The following is a 17661-nucleotide window of genomic DNA, read 5'->3' as shown; positions in this document are numbered from 1 at the left end:
GGACACACCTGAAACCACTAAGCCTTATCCCAATCCAGCTTCTAGCCTGACTGGCACAGAAGATCTTCAGAGGATAGAGCTGGCCAGAAAATAATAATTTTGTTTCACAAAAAATTTTGATGTTGTGAAAGTAGTCCCAATGTGGAAACTGTTTCTTCCACATCCCAGAAGCATGCCCTAACCATTGGGATACCGTCTATTTTTGACAAAAAAAAAAAAAAAATGTCCAAACTGACACATTTCCATGAAACATGTTGACAGAAAAAAAGTTTTGTCAAAATAATTTGATCAGCTCTACTTCAGATTCCTGGCCCTTGTGTCCTCAGTGAGGTCATCTCTCTCTCTCTCCACACCCGTATGCAGTGCAGTCACACTACATAAATCGGACTAGATTTTTTTCCCTTTTAATAAGAGTCACCTAGTCTGGCTACAAGAGGCTACATCAGAATAACTGCATCCCCACACTGGTCCTTAAGCCTGTCTTCCTGTCATCATAGTGTAGAGCTGGAACAATAGATTTGATTAAGAAATCCAGTAATTATCTTTGTTAACTTTTTGCCCATTTTCGTTAACTTAAATTTCAACAGACAATGTAATATATTAATTAAAATAATATTTTATAGTTGGCTATAAATTACTTCACTACATTGTGTGTGTGTGTCCTTATCCCACTCTAAGACTTTTCCCTCCAAGGAGAGGGTTGGGACATATTTTTCTTGCCAATCATACTAATTCCAGCAAAATTACTTTTCTTAAATTAATCATAACAGAGATTTCCACAGCAAAATAGAAAGATCTGTTCTCTCATGATTACAAATCAAGGGGAAATGCCACCAGAAATATAAAGGGATACATATTAAAAAGAAATAATTTTCTTTCTCAATAGTCCTTATTTTACTTTACTTTTTTAGGATTGCTCAACAATACTGACACTTAGACAATGTAAATATTGAGCCTTTCAAACGTAATGAGAAGTAAAACCAGTATCACAAAATAGGAATATTGGCTACAGAGACTTCTTTCTTTCAATAAGCAAAGTGCGTGCTTCTATATTACTAGGCCATGTTTAATTAAGGTAAGAAAGCAGTGCTTGTATTTGGATTCTGGATGGATTTGAAATTCAGTTACAATGTATTAACTAAGCTTTTTGGACAGTAGTAACTGATTATTTATTACTATTGTGATTGAAATATTTTTTCAGGCTTCACACACTTCATGGAATATGAGCCAATATTGGAAGAATTTTTGCAACTCCCCGATTACCCTGTAACTTTGGAATTGATTAAAATATGACACAGATGTGAACCACACCTGAGATTTCAATCTGAGGTTTCAATTTACAAAATAATACCTCAGTTATAATGCTTTGAAACATCCCCAGTTTTGCCTTTTTCAGAATGAGTTCTCTGTAATTTTTTCCCAGTTAGACTAGCAACACCTTTTGTCCTTGAGGTTGAATAGCTACGTTAAAAATAAACCACATAAAAACAGTTGCCAACTCCTAAGAGCAACTCATAGATACCAGGCTTTCTGAGTGATATTGTCATGGCAGATGTCATATCAGTGATCATGAGGTGCAGTTGACCCATTTGCAATTCCTGGGAGAGATGGACAGAATTCCCTTACAATGGTTCTGCACACTCATTTCAGAGCAGTCTTACAAGTCGATACTGAGTAACTACTCTTCTGCTCCTGAAGGTTTTCAGCTATGGAAATCTGTAAAGTTCAGTCAGATCATCCCTTTGGTTCAATATCTATGTAAAGCAATGAGGTACAACTGTGAGGTGGTATGGTTTAACATGTCATCACTATGATGGCACTCAGCTTTACATCTCCTTTTCATCTGACCCAGACACAGTCCTCTCCCTGCTCCTCCAACATCTGGCAGTGACCAGGATGAAAGCAAGCTGGTTTAAGTTTGATCTGGATAAAGCAGAAGTGATACTGATTAACAAGGGGAAGTACTATGAGGATTTGATACAGTATATAACCTCTCTAACTGAGGCCTAGTTTAGGCATATATTCCTACACATCCAATGCCAGAAGAGCAGTTCACCTTTGCCTACAACAATTATTAAAACATAAAAGTAAAGGTTGATGGGACTGACTTAGTGGGTCTCTAATTCTCTTGATTATTCCTCTGAGGCACTGTGGAGGCACTGACTTTTCTGTTTCCTCACTCCTCTGAGGCCTCACTGGTATATGCATATTGGACATGAGGAGTGGGGGAGGAGGAAGGAATCACAGACTCAACATCTGATGCTGCAGGTCCGTGCATGACTAGTACTGGGTGGTGAAGATTTTCTTCAACCACAGTATCCAGGTTGATTCAAAACCTTTCACAGTTCACTCAGTGCTAGGAAGGGCTAACTTTCCCATCTCTTGAAAGGCTAGATTTGTTCTGCAGTTTAAAAATCTGTTTTTGTCTTTTATGAGTAAGCACAAAAAACCCAACAACAATGCATACTGGGCCAAAGCTCAAAAATGACATTATGCCCCATACTGCATTACGGATTTTTATTTTCCAAATCATGTGGGGGAATGTTGCTTCATGCTGTGGGTTCGTGTTTTCAGTTGAAGAGTCCCCCTATGATTCCCTCCTATTGCTGAGCTCAGTGACAGATGAACAGAAATTTTTGTCGAGAAGGGAAAAAATCCTACTGATTTCTTCTCCAAGGCTGATAGCTATATACCTCAAAACTATCTTGCATGTGATCTTATTATAACTCAAATGATGCATAATGCATTGAAAGGAATTTTGTGATTGAGATTTCCAGTATTTTCCTTGTGACAAAACAAATGTTGCCACTGCTATATTCTGTCAATATTTGAAAAGATTTTACTATGGATAAAAAATTACACTTTTGAAAGATGCAAAATATGGTTTCAGAAATATTCAGAAGATGACATTTGAAAGGGAAATTGCCTATGGCTGACTTGACACCATGGATACAAAGCCATAATCAAAAGCTAACCTCATTTGCTAGTCTGCAGTGCCTCAAATATTTTGGCATTAGCCACATCTCCAGGTCATGAAACAGGGAGACTTTTTCTTTTGCTAACAAATTACTATAAACATAGTACCTGCTACTTTGTAAGGGGCATAGGTAGCAAGGCCAGAAAAAAAAAAACTAGGTTTTCTAAACCAAACATACTCAATTCAATATTTTTTTCACCAGTTAGAAAAAGATAAACATTTCCTGAGACTCTTTAGGCATTGCTAGTATCTGTGAACAGGCCCTCTTTCAGCTATGAGTCAGGACTTCCTGATGTCACATTAATACATTGTATATTGGTACTAATGTCAGACGCTCTAGACTTGACACTTCCAAAGGGTAATCAAATAATTGAAATTGCAGCAGTCAATGATATTTGTTTAAGGCTCTATTATCCAAGGCTCACAATCAGCAAGTTTGTTAGCAATACAATAAATCTTAGCAATACAAGGTCTTAAAAAACCCTCATGCATATGGTTTGTAAAATACAGTAGATAGAACAGAAGCATCTAATATACCTGAAATCAAAAAAGTTAATAAATATTATTTTTAACAATGATGAGCATTAACAAGCATTTGGAGTTATTTTTCTCTCGATACATTTTAGAACTCTAATCACACAAGATTAGTTTTCTGTCATAGTGCCCTCCTTAAAAACAATATCATACAGGACAGACAAAACTGTGAACATGAAAGTACCTTGTAACCAGCCTACATTTGTATTAATGGTTATAATTATGCTGGTTAATATAAAAATGGTGCTTTAGTTAGACAAAATTGTGAGTCACTATGAATGAACAAGTTCAATTTTCCGGAAGGTGAATAATAACTCTATTATTACATTGTCATTAAAACTGCTGCTGTACATTGATTTAACGGGCATTATCCATTCATGTGTTTGTCAGATTCTGGCAATGCTTTTATCTACTTTGCACCTAGATAGTATGTTCTTGCATCTACTCAGTAAACTTTTTTCCCCTTAGATCTAATGGCAATCACCCGTTTTGCTTCACCTGTAAACCAGCCATTAGCTGTTTCATTGTAAATGAAAAAATCAATATTAATGATCAAATTCTAGTAATTCCACAAAGAAAGTGAAGCCCAGGATTTTTTTAGTAATGCACTTTGATTTTCAATATATTGAGTCAGATGTTTCTAGCACGTTAGCATCTAATTTTATTGTTCTATAAAGTCTTGTTAAAAGAACTTTGTAACACACTTTGGGCCAAGTCTTATTCCAAAGCACACTGTTGCAATCCCACTGATTGCCCCGGTGTAAATAAGTAAAATTTGATCCGTAAACTGCAGATGTATGTGATAAATTGCATTTATTCTATCTCTTTGATTACTTCGCCTGCACTCTGCCCAGCTCCACCAAGACAACCGCTAAGATTCCAAACCTCTGAGCATCTTCAAACAGCTGCCATATTATAGTCCGGATAGATAGCACTGTCTTTCATTAAGGTTGCCTGACTATTAGAAACAACTTGACAAATATATCCTCCCCACCAAAATGTAGAACTCTCCCCAAGCATACTCAATTACAACTGGATGAAGTATAGGATGAGTCCTGTACAGTGACAGTTTAAGGTCTAATATCTTAAGATTGTGTTAGGGCTAGAAAAAAGAGCCACTGGGCATGAAAGACACCAGCTCCTAGCTTTAATAGGTCCTGAAATATCAAACCTTAAAATCACAGATTATGATGTACAAAAAAAAGCTATTTCCAATAATTTTAGAGGTTTTTAAAATGTGTTGTATGTTTTTCTCTCCCTGCAAAGCCTTAATAATTGGACTCATGGTAACGATGGCTGTCTACACTACAAGTTAAGGGTGTGTGATGGAATACACACCTGAGTTCACACCCTACACACTATTATAATAATCTTTGTCCAAAGTATGCCTTGTGAGGTACCATTTGAAAATTCAATTTGTTGATAAAATGTGAGGCAACACTGTACGTGAAGTTATAAGATTCCCCTGTATGCTTTTTAAAAAATGATAAGACTCATGTAGTACCATACTGGTCAAACAGACCTGTCTTGAACAAAGGAGTGTATGTTTGCCTTAATTGGCATTTAAGCTGTAAACAGAGTCACCAAGCAGGAGGGGATAACAAAGGATGTTCAAACAGGACGAAAAATCAGCAGGGAATATCCTGCCACACTGACTTTGTCTCCTGGTTCTCAGCTGAAAATGTTTTTCAAGAGAGGGACTGAAACCATAAAAAGGAGGGACAAACTGCCCCTAGGTATCCCTGTCTCTCTCCCCCTGTCCACGTCATTCTCCATACCTGAGAAGACAAAAGCAAACAGCTGTTGGACCCTTGAGGAAGGGTCCTGAGCCGAAAGCTTGGGCAGTAAACTGCTGGAGCATGTGGTGAGAAAGTTTGTTTTGCAACTAAGATAGTTTCTTAAATAGATATTAGTGAGCATTGTTTCTTTATTTTTCTTGTAACCATTTCTGACTTTTATGCTTCATTACTTGTACTCACTTAATATTTGTTTCTTTGTAGTTAATAAACTTGATTTACTGTGTTATCTAATTCGGTGTGTTTAAACTGAAGTGTCTGGGTAATTATTTAAGGTAATAAAATAGCAAATTATTCCTCTAAAGAAGTAGCAAATTTAATATATTTGTACTGTCCAGGAGAGGGCTGGGCAGTACAGGTCATATATTTCTGGGGGAAGATCCAGTACTGGGAATGGGCTGGGGTCACCCTGAAGTATAACTAAGGCTGGCGGCAGCCAGGGTATAGCTGGCAGGCTGCAGTTACGTGAAGACCCTTAGGATGTGACCTGCATGCTGGCAGGCGGTTTGCAAGCGGCCCAGCTGGGCGCTACTACAGAAGAGCATGCAAGGGTGGCGCAATCCCCCACTAGTCTGGATTGTGCCGCGGTATGTCAGAGGGTGTCATTCCCCTGCTTGTGTACACATACTGGTACACATACCAGCTGAGCCATGCCAAATACAAACCCATCTGCAACTGGGGGATATGTACTCAGCACAACTCAACTGTGCCTCTACTGAGCCACCCGCGGGACCATGGCTACACTGATAATTATATCTGAGCTAGTTCAACAAGAGCTAGTGCAAGTATGTGTACCTGAGCAAGGGAATTACATCCCAGCTCATAGTGTAGGCATAGCATGGGCCCAATTCATCTCTGTGCCAGAGCTGAGCTGGCCCAAGAAGCTCAGAGAGGAGGAAAGGGCAAAATATAGCTCTGTGCCACTTTGTGCCTCCCTCATCATGAACAGACCAAAGACGACTTCTGGCACAGATTAGAGCAATCTGAAGTTGCTCTAACTTGAGCCCAGTTGCATGTGGCTCTAAGGGACTGGTCCAGTAGAAGCATCCCAGGCGAAGTCACCATCCACCTTGGAATGCCTCCAGTAAATCCCCTGCACTGGCATAGAGCTGGGTATGCAGCTCTACTCTAGCCAGGGAAGCCCTTTATATTGGGGGAATTCCCTGATGCCCAGCTCTGGTAGCTTTAAAGCCCTTCTATGATATTAAATCTGTATGAAAGAGATGCAGAGCAATTTTGGCTCAGTGGCTTTACAAATGGATGGATTTTTTAAAAAACAAAACTAATATTTCTAAAATAGTATTTCTGCTGAAGTATGTGGCCCGGGCAGCCTGTCGGACTGTGGTATAAAGGGATTATTGGCACTTGTTAAAGACGACTCACAGAACTCACTTGTGGTTCACCACTTGTGAAGAATGCCAAACCGGCATGTATTTGGTAAACATGAAAAAGCCGGTATTTATCAGTGTGTATGTCACATTTTGAATCTTAGTTAAGACACATACATATTACAGTATAATTAGACTTCTTGTTTTAGTTTTCTGTCTGAATTCTGCTGAGATTTATTTTTAAGTTTTTTTTGTTTCTGAATGGCTCCATTAATGCATTTTAATAGGCATCCATGTTTTCCAAGAAACCATGTCAGATGTAATTTGTTTGAGTTTAGCAGATGATTACCTACAGACATGTAGAAAATACTCCTAAGGTTTCATTCAAAGAGAAGTGACATTTAAACATGTATTTGAAGGCTTTTGAGCTGAATTTTGTTTTTAATAACCTGCTCAACGTCATGAGATATTGAGAAGAATAATAAGTGAGCTTTGCATCAACTAAATGCCAACCAGACCACTACTTGTTAAATATCTTATCTGATGCCATAATGCCAACTTTTAAAATATTAGTAGTAACAAACACCATTATAGAAGAATATACAGACTAATACCAATAATTTACATGAAAAAAATAACATGCCTACTAACATAAAGCAGTGTCATATCAGAGCTGACCAACTTTGGACTCAGCTTAGAGCAGTTACAGATTTGGTTTCTATGCAGTTAACTATCTAGATACATAAATATTAGACACTGACTGGTGTAGAAATAATAACCTCTCTCTTTGGTCTGTAAATTCATTTGCATACAAGCACACAATGTACATTTTTTCATCAAGCAGTGATGGAATTGGAACACTCCATGAATGATCAGTAACATCACTAAGCATAACTGGAATGCTATCATGAAATGCTTTAATGATGGCTACATTGCCCATGTATCTTTTGTATGTTAGATTCTTTTAAATAGGGCATCAGCATGTAAGATTACCAATGGGATTAGTTAGCACCTGAGCTCCTACCTGCTGGTCTCATATTGATTCTGGAGATAGTAGTTGATTGTGTTCACTAAAAAACTAAATAAACGACTATACAGTGACTTTGCCAAAAGATCTTGGTAAAATTCTGCAATCTCTATAGTGTGTCTCCTCGTGATCATGTCTCCTAAGAAAGTAAACACAAAAAGGAGAAGAAAACATGATTATAAAGTGTATAAAATACTTTAAAAATACTTGTTCTCATAATAATCTCTCTGTCCAGCCTCTTCACTTGTCCCATTTCCAATGTCCCTGTTGTGTTCTAATTATGCAGAAAGACCTAGCAAGTCAAATAACAAAAGGCTCCCACTAACATACTTGGAAGATTCTCAGGTCAGGAGTGAACAGAGACAAAAAATAATTTGTGTGGCATACAGGCTCCTTTCTTGTTGCGGATGACTTATCTGCATGGAATTTCTTAAGGACACTCCTGCTGACACTGGTTTTTAGCACTAGGACCTGGTCTGTGACCTTGCTGCAAGGTTCACCACAGTTCAGGTCTATCAGCATCAGCCTCTGATCTGTTACTGAGCTGCATGTTACAAAAGGTTGCTGTAATTCCAGGCACAGTTTGATCTCCACCGAGATATCCTTGAGAGAGTCTCTTTGCTGGTTCATAAAAAATGAGAAACAAACCATTAACTCTTTTAGCTCTGACAGACACCAGAAGGACCTAAAAGCTACCAAGTCTGATTTATTAGAATGTGGACTTGGAAGAAAGTACCTTTGAAATACTGGACATCAGTTGTTAAGGCTGAAGCAAGTTCATCTGGTGATACCTGCAACATTCCTGCGACTAAAAGGAAAGAGTTGTTTTGAAATGAGAGGAACATGTGTTCAATTACTGTATTTCAATATATAAATAGATTTTTTTATTTCAATACTATTTTTCGTAAACAGTGAAAAAACCTACACATTAATGCAGAGTGAGCTGTCATAGCAGTAATCAAAATTAATGAACATGTAAAATCGGCTTACTATAATCAGGACTTTGTAAAGTTTAATGTATCTGTATATTAAATTACAGCTTTTTTCTGTCATACAGATTACACAGAACTTTCCCTAGGGCTTGGCAGGATCTCTTTGGTATTAGAGTTAAGGTATGCTGCTTATTGGTAATCTACTCATAAGCCACTTAGAGGAGATTTGTAAGTGACCAACAGGGCAACTTCAAAGCTAGGGAAGCTTTTAAGGCAAGGATTTCTGAACATAAGGAATTCTATTAAATGCAAATTGCTTAGATGTTGACATGCAGTAAAAGTGGATAGATAGATAGATAGATAGATAGATAGATAGATAGATAGATAGATATAAAAAAAAAGACCAAAGTACACTGTGCAATTTCTTTTTGAAAATGGCACCATTGGATATGACACTGAATTTGATAATTTGCCACAATAGCATTTTGCTTATTCCCATAAAAATCTGTAATTTATAAAGCATCAGAGTCAATAGGGTACTGTGTTTCCCCAGTAATTTATGAGTCTCCAGGATGCAGATCTCTGTTTGCCTGGAACAGTGTTTCCATCTATTGGTGAATCAGTGAAATCACTTTATTATAAGAGACAAAGTAGGCAATACTAGAAGGTCACGTTCTACTGACCTTGTTCTAGTAGCTGCAGGTCTGACACAAATGCTGTCTCAGCGTCTGTCAGAGCAGTAAACCGAATATCTCCAAGATGTAGAATTGCCGACAGAATTACAAACAGGTTCTCCACCTCCTGCACATTTTATACACAAATATAAAGAAAAGTTCGGCTGGGCATACAAATGAAAGAAGATGCTTTATACAGGAGTAGCATTTGTTCAACTAAAAACTATTCATTTATTATGTGAGGATTTAGGGTTTAGAAATCATTCCATGGCCAATACAATATATAGCACAATAAGAATTGTCTAATGCTTTTACTTTTGCATGTATGTAAATCAAATTAACTGATGAGATAAGAAATTTATTTAGAATATCATGAAGAAATAATAAAATGTCTTTAATGGAAGTATTATTTCTGCAAGAAATAAGCATTTCTTGCCTATTGAGAATTCTAACAGTGATAAATTCTACATTTGTGAATAAGCACTTTTTTTCCTTTTAGCCAGTCACATCCACAATCAAATAGTGTAGTTTTAAATTATATCAGTTTTGAGGCAGTGAAAGCTATAGTTAAGTTTGATTGTTTGTTAAATCCATTATGATATTCTGTTTTCAAATGTTCATAACTTTGGAAAACAATCATCTCTTGATTGTAATTTTCCAGATATAGTTTCTGCGATTTTTGTAAAAATGTTTTTAAAATTAAGCAAATGATGGTCCAGGAAACTGGATTGGAAAAAAAGAAAAAACAAGTTTCCCCATTATAGAAACATTCTTGTGAATCTTTAAAAAAACAAAAAAACAAACAACAACAACAAAAAACAGCCCTATAGTCAAGGCCCTTTGTACTATTCAGCAGATTGGATTTAAATTATGTGGCTAAGAAACCTTATTTACTCGAGAGAGCTACATTGCATTACTTAGAAAGATTAACTGATCATGAACTTATTTGATAAATCTGAAATAATTATTGAATTAATTCTTAGAAACCAAATCTGCAAAGACTTACACACGTGCTTTCCTTCACTCACAGTGAGTATCTTCAGCGCCAAAATATGCACTACAACATGTAAACATTTAACCAGAGCATCTTCTGCAGCAGAGACCAAATTAGCTTTGCAAACAATTGCCCAGAACTCTAAAATTTCTTGAAATTAACCCCAGACAGCTTTCCAGATGTTTGGAGAAACAACAGCACTAGTAAAAGGTGCTTCTCCCTATTGCTGCTTTCTCTACCAGAATGACCCTGGAAAATGAACAAGGCTATAATTTGTATTCTTACCTCTTCCATGAATGATCTGACTAATTTCTTTATATTTAGTGAAACATAATGAGGCACCACAAGGTCTTTTAGAAGTTGGCAAATATCATTACTGCCATTTTTCAGATTGGATAAATAAGGCACAGAGAATCTACATGGCTTGCTATAGGATACAAAAAAGAGTTTGCAGATGATCTAGAGTAAGGACACAGATCTCTTATGCAGCTGATCCAAGCCTTATATCCTAAACCAGGGATCGGCAACCTTTGGCATGCTGTCCATCAGGAAAATCCGCTGGCAGGCTGGGATGGTTTGTTTACCTGTAGCGTCCGCAGGAGATATGCTACTATAAAAAACTAATAATGCTTTCTGATATAATTTGAAATCTACAGATGGAAAAAGCATGATATCAGTGAAGAGGTTTATTAGCCTATTTTTCAGATGGGAAAACTACGACTCAGAAAGATTGACAAACACACAAGGACACTGGGAGACACTTTAAATCATGAGGATTTTGCATGGCTCTGGAAATCAAGAGACTGGGTTCTAGTCCTGGGTCAAATACTTATTTGCAGTGTCCCTAGACAATAATGATTCCCCATCTTTAAAACAGGGATATTAATAAATATTAATCTGCATCGCAGGATCGTTGAGGATTAATTAGAAATGTTTATGTAGTTCTTCAAAAAGATAAAGCACTGTGTCAGTAACTCTTATCTGTTCCCTGCAGCTACAAGGACCAGAGATCACTGTACATGGGTTTTTCCACACATATCAAAAGTGGTGTAGAGTTAAATTACGGGCCATGGCTGACTCTATACTAACCACCATATGACCTCCAGCATAAGAGGCATGTGTACAGTGCTGCAGTGCTTCACTGATCCCCAGCTGGCTGAATGGCTCCTTGAGGGCTACTGCAGCCAAGTGAAACTAAAGAAACCTGAGGCTCCTCTAAATTATTCCAGAGACCAGTTCTTCAGCTGTTCCAAGTAGAGCTATGGTGCAACTGAGGATCTGGCTCTGAGGAAAACTCAGCTTCGGATAATAAGGTGCTCTCAAATTTCCTCTACTGCTCTTAAAAGTTTGTCTGTAACTGTGTATTTAGGGGCTGAAACTCCCCTCCTTAACCAAACAAAAAAGCTAATGAAACTCATCCACATTCTGGTTTGTTTCCAGTGCTGAAACACCGGTACTACCAGAAAGTAGCTGTGAGCTGACCCAGCACTTCGTGAATTAGTATGACAACCAGTATGCACAGAAAGCAGAGAAAGCATGCCACTTTACTTCATAATTTCTCTGTCCAATACAGCTACAAATATCGTCTCTGTAGAAGTAGCTGTTTGGTTTTTTTTAAACTCAGACCAGGAGTCCTACACTGCTCAGACATTGGCACTGTGTTTTTTCTAGTGAGAATGGTAGGCAGGGAGAGTAAAAAAGGAGGGGAACTTAACTTCATATGTTAATGTGTGTTTTGTTTTTAATAGAATTTTTAGGATTTTAATTTGATAACCTGAACTTTTAGGATACAATGTTTAATTTTGGGGTTGAAAACAAAGTTGTATAATTTAAAATCTGCCAAGATGTTGAACTATAAAAAGCAGTTACAGTATTCTGCTTATTCCTGACGATTTCCCTACACATTTGCTATTCAGGATTCATATTACAAAAATGAATTCTACTGACAGATCCAGAGCAATCTGTGCAACATATTCTAGGATTGCACAATGGGATAAATGCTGGGCCCACCGATGATAGTGGAAATTTTGCTACTGATTTCTTTAAGACCAGGATTTGGCCAATCAAGAATAAAGAAAAGTGCAATTAATTGTACTCCACATAAGTGCTAACTATTAGTAGCAACCACACAAATGCTCACAGAAATACTTTCTTCATATTGAAAGTCTGAATAGGTGTCAAATTATAGCTGATAGTGGAACTGTAGTTGCTAACTTAACTAAGGAGTTGTAAGCAACGACATCATACTCCATCACCACAAGAGCCTCAGTCTAGTTCCCAGTTAGGTAACAGCTTCACCATGGTTTCACCAGTTTATTTCTTTATCGTTGCTGACAACTGTTGGTCTCTTTTTGTTAGAAATGTTGCCTATCTGTGACTTCATATGACAATCCAGACTATTGTCACATTAGCTTTTTTCTCAGCTTTTCCAGGATGATGTTAGGTACTGTGTATTTGTTTTTTATGTGTCTTCACTGGATTTTTATTATTTATTTGTACAGTGGTAATGCCTAGGGACTCCAATTCTTTGTGCTAGGCACTGTACACATGTGTAATATATGGAGAGTGTCACAGTCATCTGAGCATGCTTCTGATCTGAAAGGGGATTACATGGCATGCAAGAGTTTTCCCAAATCCAATCACCTATCACCCCTAGATTTCATTCTTCCCGTTTCTGTTTTCCTTCTTGACTGGTTTACATGGTTAAAGACAGACTTTGAGCTTCTCTCTCTTTAAGAGCATAAGAACGGTCATACTGGTTCAGATCAATGGCTCATCTAGCTCAGTATCCTGTCCTCTGACAGTGACCAGTGCCAGATGTGTCAAAGAGACTAAACAGAACAGGGAAATTATCAAGAGATCCACCCTCTGTCATCCAGTCCCATCTTATAGCAATTGGAAGTTTAGGGACACCCAGAGCATGGGGTTGTATCCATGACCATCTTGGCTAATAGCCATCAATGGACCTATCTTCCATGAAGTTATTGAATTCTTTTTCTTTAACCCAGTCATACTTTTGGCGTTCACAACATCTCCTAGCAACAAGTTCCACACATTCACTGTGCATTGTGTGAAGTACTTCCTTATATTTGTTTGAAACCTGCTGCCTATTAATTTCATAAGGTGACACCAAGTTCTTGTGTTATGTGAAGGGGTAGATAACTCTTCTCTTTCACTTTCTCCACACTAGTCATGATTTTATAGACCTCCGTCATATCCCCCCTTAGATGCCTCTTTTCTCAGCTGAACAATCCCAGTCTTTTTAATTTCTTTATGTACGGAAGCTGTTCTATGCCCTTAATCACTTCTCTGTACCTTTTCCAATTCCAATATATCTTTTCTGAGAAGAGAAGACCAGATTTACATGTAGTACTCAAGGTGTGAGCGTACCATGTATATATCTAGTGATATTAGGATATTTTCTGTCTTATCTATCTCTTTCCTAATGGTTCCTAACATTCTGTTAGCTTTTTGACTGCTGCTGCACACTGAGTGTTTGTTTTCAGAGCACTATCCATGACAACTCCATGATCTCTTTCTTGAGTGGTAACAGCTAATTTAGACCCCAACATTTTGCATGCTTAGTTGGGATTATATTTTCCAGTGTGCATTACTTTGCATTTATCAGTATTGACTTTCATCTGCCATTTTGCTGCCCAGCATCCTGTTTAATGAGATCCATTTGTAGCTCTTTTCAGTGTGCTTTGGATTTAGCCATTTTGGGTAATCTTGTATTGTCTGCAAATTTTGCCACTGAATCATTCACCCCCTTTTCCAGATCATTTATGAATATGTTGAACAGCACTGGTCACAGTATAGATCCTTGGGGGGACTTGCTAATTATCTCCATTCTGAACACTGCCAATTTTTCTTACCCTTTTTTTTTCTATCTTTTAGCCAGTTACTGATCCATGAGAGGACCTTCCCTCTAACTCCATGACTGCTTGCTCATCTTAAAAGTCTTTGGTGAGGGACCTTGTCAAAGCCTTGATGAATGTCCAAAAACACTATATTGATTGTAGCACACTTGTCCTCATTTTTGTTGACACCCTCAAAAAATTGATAGACTGGTGAGGTACGATTTTCCGTTACAAAAGCCATGTTGAATTTTTCCCAATATATTGTGTTCATCTATGTGTCTGACAAGTCTGTTCTTTACTATAGTTTCAGTCAAAGTGCCTGGTTTACCAGCCCATATTTGTCAGGATTGCCTCTGGAGCCTTTAAAAAAAAAGGGATTACATTAGCTGCCCTTCAGTCATCTGGTACAGATGCTGATTTAAGCAAAAGCTTACAAACTGAATAAATGCCCAAATAAATTTGTTAGTCTCTAACCACAAGAACTCCTTGTTGAAACCACAGTTAGTAGCTCTGCAATTTGAGTTCCTTCAGAACTCTTGGGTGAATACTATCCGGTCCTGGTGACTTATTACTGTTTAAGTTATATATTTGTTCCAAAAATTCCTTTATTGACACCTCAATCTGGGACAGTTCCTCATATTTGTCACCTAAGAAGAATGGCTTAGGTGTGGGAGTCTCCCTCACATCCTCTGCAGTGAAGGCTGATGAAAAGAATTAATTTAGATTCTCTGCAATGGCCTTGTCTTTTTTGAGTGCTCCTTTAAAGCTCAGTCATCCAGTGGCCTTACTGATTGTTTGGCAGGCTTCCTGCTTCTGACGTACTTAAAAAAAATTGCTGCTGTTTTTTTTTTCTTAAGCTAGTTGTTCAAATTCTTTCTTGGCCTGACTTACATCTTCACACTTGACGTGCAGTGTTGATGCGCCTTTCTATTTTCCTCAGTAGGATTTGACCTCCAGTTTTTAAAGGATGCCTTTTTGTCTCTACCCACCTCTTTTATTCTGCTATTTAGCTACAGTGGCTTTTTTTTTTTTCATTGTGGGTATATGTTTAGTTTGAGCCTCTATTATGGTGTTTCTAAACAGTCCCTATGGAGTTTGCAGGCATTTCACCCTTGTGACAGTACTTTTTCATTTCGGTTTACCTGGGTTTCTCATTTTTGTGTAGTTACCTTTTTTAAAGTTAAATGTTACTGGGGTGGGTTTCTTTGGCATTCTCCTCTCCCTACCCCTCCCCCCCCGCCATCCTCCCAACAAGGATGTTTAAATGTAATTACATTATGGTTGCTATTACTGAGCAGTTCAGCTATACTCATCTCTTGGACCATATCTTTTGCTTCACTTAGGACTAAATGAAGAATTGCCTCTCCCCTTGTGGGTTCTAGGACTAGCTGCTCCTTGTTGCTTTTGTTAGTTGAAGTCAAATCTTTCATGTCACTTGCCTGTAATTTTGCATGTCTAATTATTTATATGCCTTTTTCATACAGCATTTGGAATGTATACTTCATAAAATTAAAAGGGACAGGGATATAATCAGGAAGGGAAAGGTTCCCAGAGTTTTTTATAATTTTTTGTCATATGGGATTTGATTGTTTCTTGCTATCTGGACATTATGTAATTTAATTGTTCACAGGATTATAACTTGCAGCTGTTCTGTGAATCTTTAAGAATGAAAAATGTTTATATTGTTGGTGCAGTATCTAATTAAAAGTGATTACAATCACTTCCCTGGAGTGAACTATCGCTTTGTTTCATTGGCACGAAAAAGGGTCAGGCCTATGTTTTTCTGGGGGGTCTGTCAATATGAGTTTCTTATGACCTGCTTTTAACTAAGTAGAAGAGTCATTCTAGGCATGTACTATGTAGGCTTGCATAACTTACCAGGTTATTGAATCCAAATGCAGTTAGGGCTTGTTTTAGGACAGCTAATTTCTCTCTGTTGAGAGTGTTCACTGTTACTGATGTCTCCTCCAGTACAGTCTGGTTCAGATACCTGCATGGGGGAGGGGGAAACATATAGCCTTTATGAGGTTGGCACGCAATCAAGCTTCTGTGGTTAAAAGCCATCTTTTGCCTTCCAACCTAATGGATGTCATACACAAACACCTGTACATAATGTTCTTAAGTGTTTACAGGAGACTCAGTGAATCGTTCTCTCACCTCTCTGAGGGAAAGGCATTTGTGATAGAATGTGTTTATGTTCTACAATTCCCTAGGCACTTGCTTAACTACCCATTATTACATGCAGCTATTAGCTCACAAGATTTCCTTGTGACATTTGTGTGTATTTCGCTAGAACTTGCAAGGTACATTTCTGCCATTCCTGAGGAGTCAAGTAAGACTGCTTAATTTTCATGTGGCCTGATGGTTTTGCCCCCCTCATTTGTTCTCTTCAAATATTCAGCAGGGTTGAATTTTATCTGTAGCCAAGCAGAGCTCAGGCACAGTGAAAAAGAGAGGTTGACAAGGAGCTGATTGTGGCTCCCCAATTCTCAGATACCCACAGACAGCCCCAATGCAAGTTGAAGGTAAAGGGGATAGCTTTAATGTATGCCACTGAGATATTCTGCCAGTGGAGAATGGTCTCTGCCCTCCTCCTCCCCTCCCTTGACACACTCCTGCTTACCTAGAGTGCTCTCCCTACTTCCCCTTTTGCCAGCTTCTGGAATTCCTGGCTCTGCCAGCTTTTTTGCTGCCAGAGACTCCCCTACAAAGGGGTAATTCTCCAGTATAACTCTCCGTCTGCTTTAAGTTCACTTTGTGCCATTTGGAGGACTAGAGAATTCAATTCTTATCGGTCTGATCCCAAGTTCACTGAATGTCTAGGGACTGAGCACTTGAATTAAATGGGAAATGTAGTAAGACTGCGTAATTTTCTTGTGGTCTGATGTTTCCACCCCTCCGGGTAGTGTCTGATCCTTAGAAGTGCTGAGTACACACTTAAATAGTAAATGTGTTAAATGTACTGAGTCATAAGCACCCACTATAATATACCATATGCACTGAAAGGAAGTGTTAATGAATTACAAATATCTCTGCAATGTGTTACACACACACACACACCCCTCTACCTACCTTCTGGTGTAAAAGCAGACAATAGAAAACAAAAAGAGCCAACATACAGAACAAGACAAGCTATGCCACATGACAACTGAAATATAGTACAATATATTAACACAAAGAATAGCAAGCTAATAAATGTTCTTAGCAGTAACATATTGTGGCCTTCCTGCAACATGCATAGCAATACACCTAATCGCATCTCACTGCAAAATGAAAGGGAGAGACAGAGAATGGGTGTTTGCATTTTCACATTGAGCTGTCCCATGTCCATAACAAACAGACCTGGGGTGGTTTGAGCTCTGACAATTCCTGATCACATTCCTATTCCAGCTGGGATGGATAGGTCTCATCATGGACTCCCCATTTAGTCATCAGACTACTACCAAGGTCTGGTCTACACTTCAGTTAGGTCAACACAAGGCAGTTTATGTCCACCTGACTATGGAAGTATCTATACTTAAATTTTGCTCCTGCTCATG

General features: G+C 38.1%; 1 protein-coding gene across 1 annotated transcript in view; it reads right to left on the bottom strand.

Annotated features, from left to right (window-relative positions):
* Window positions 1–17661, bottom strand: part of MYO16 (myosin XVI) — a 474546-nt gene that overhangs the window by 163794 nt on the left and 293091 nt on the right. The window contains exons 16-19 of the mRNA XM_077807065.1: window positions 16001–16112; window positions 9278–9395; window positions 8399–8470; window positions 7660–7801 (exon numbers count right to left, since the gene is read on the bottom strand). Coding sequence (XP_077663191.1) covers window positions 7660–7801; window positions 8399–8470; window positions 9278–9395; window positions 16001–16112 — 444 coding nt within the window. The remainder of the gene's footprint in view (window positions 1–7659; window positions 7802–8398; window positions 8471–9277; window positions 9396–16000; window positions 16113–17661) is intronic.

This window comes from Eretmochelys imbricata, chromosome 1 (genome assembly GCF_965152235.1).
Source record: "Eretmochelys imbricata isolate rEreImb1 chromosome 1, rEreImb1.hap1, whole genome shotgun sequence".
Taxonomy (NCBI): Eukaryota; Metazoa; Chordata; order Testudines; family Cheloniidae; genus Eretmochelys; species Eretmochelys imbricata.
This window is presented reverse-complemented; position numbering and strand designations above follow the sequence as displayed.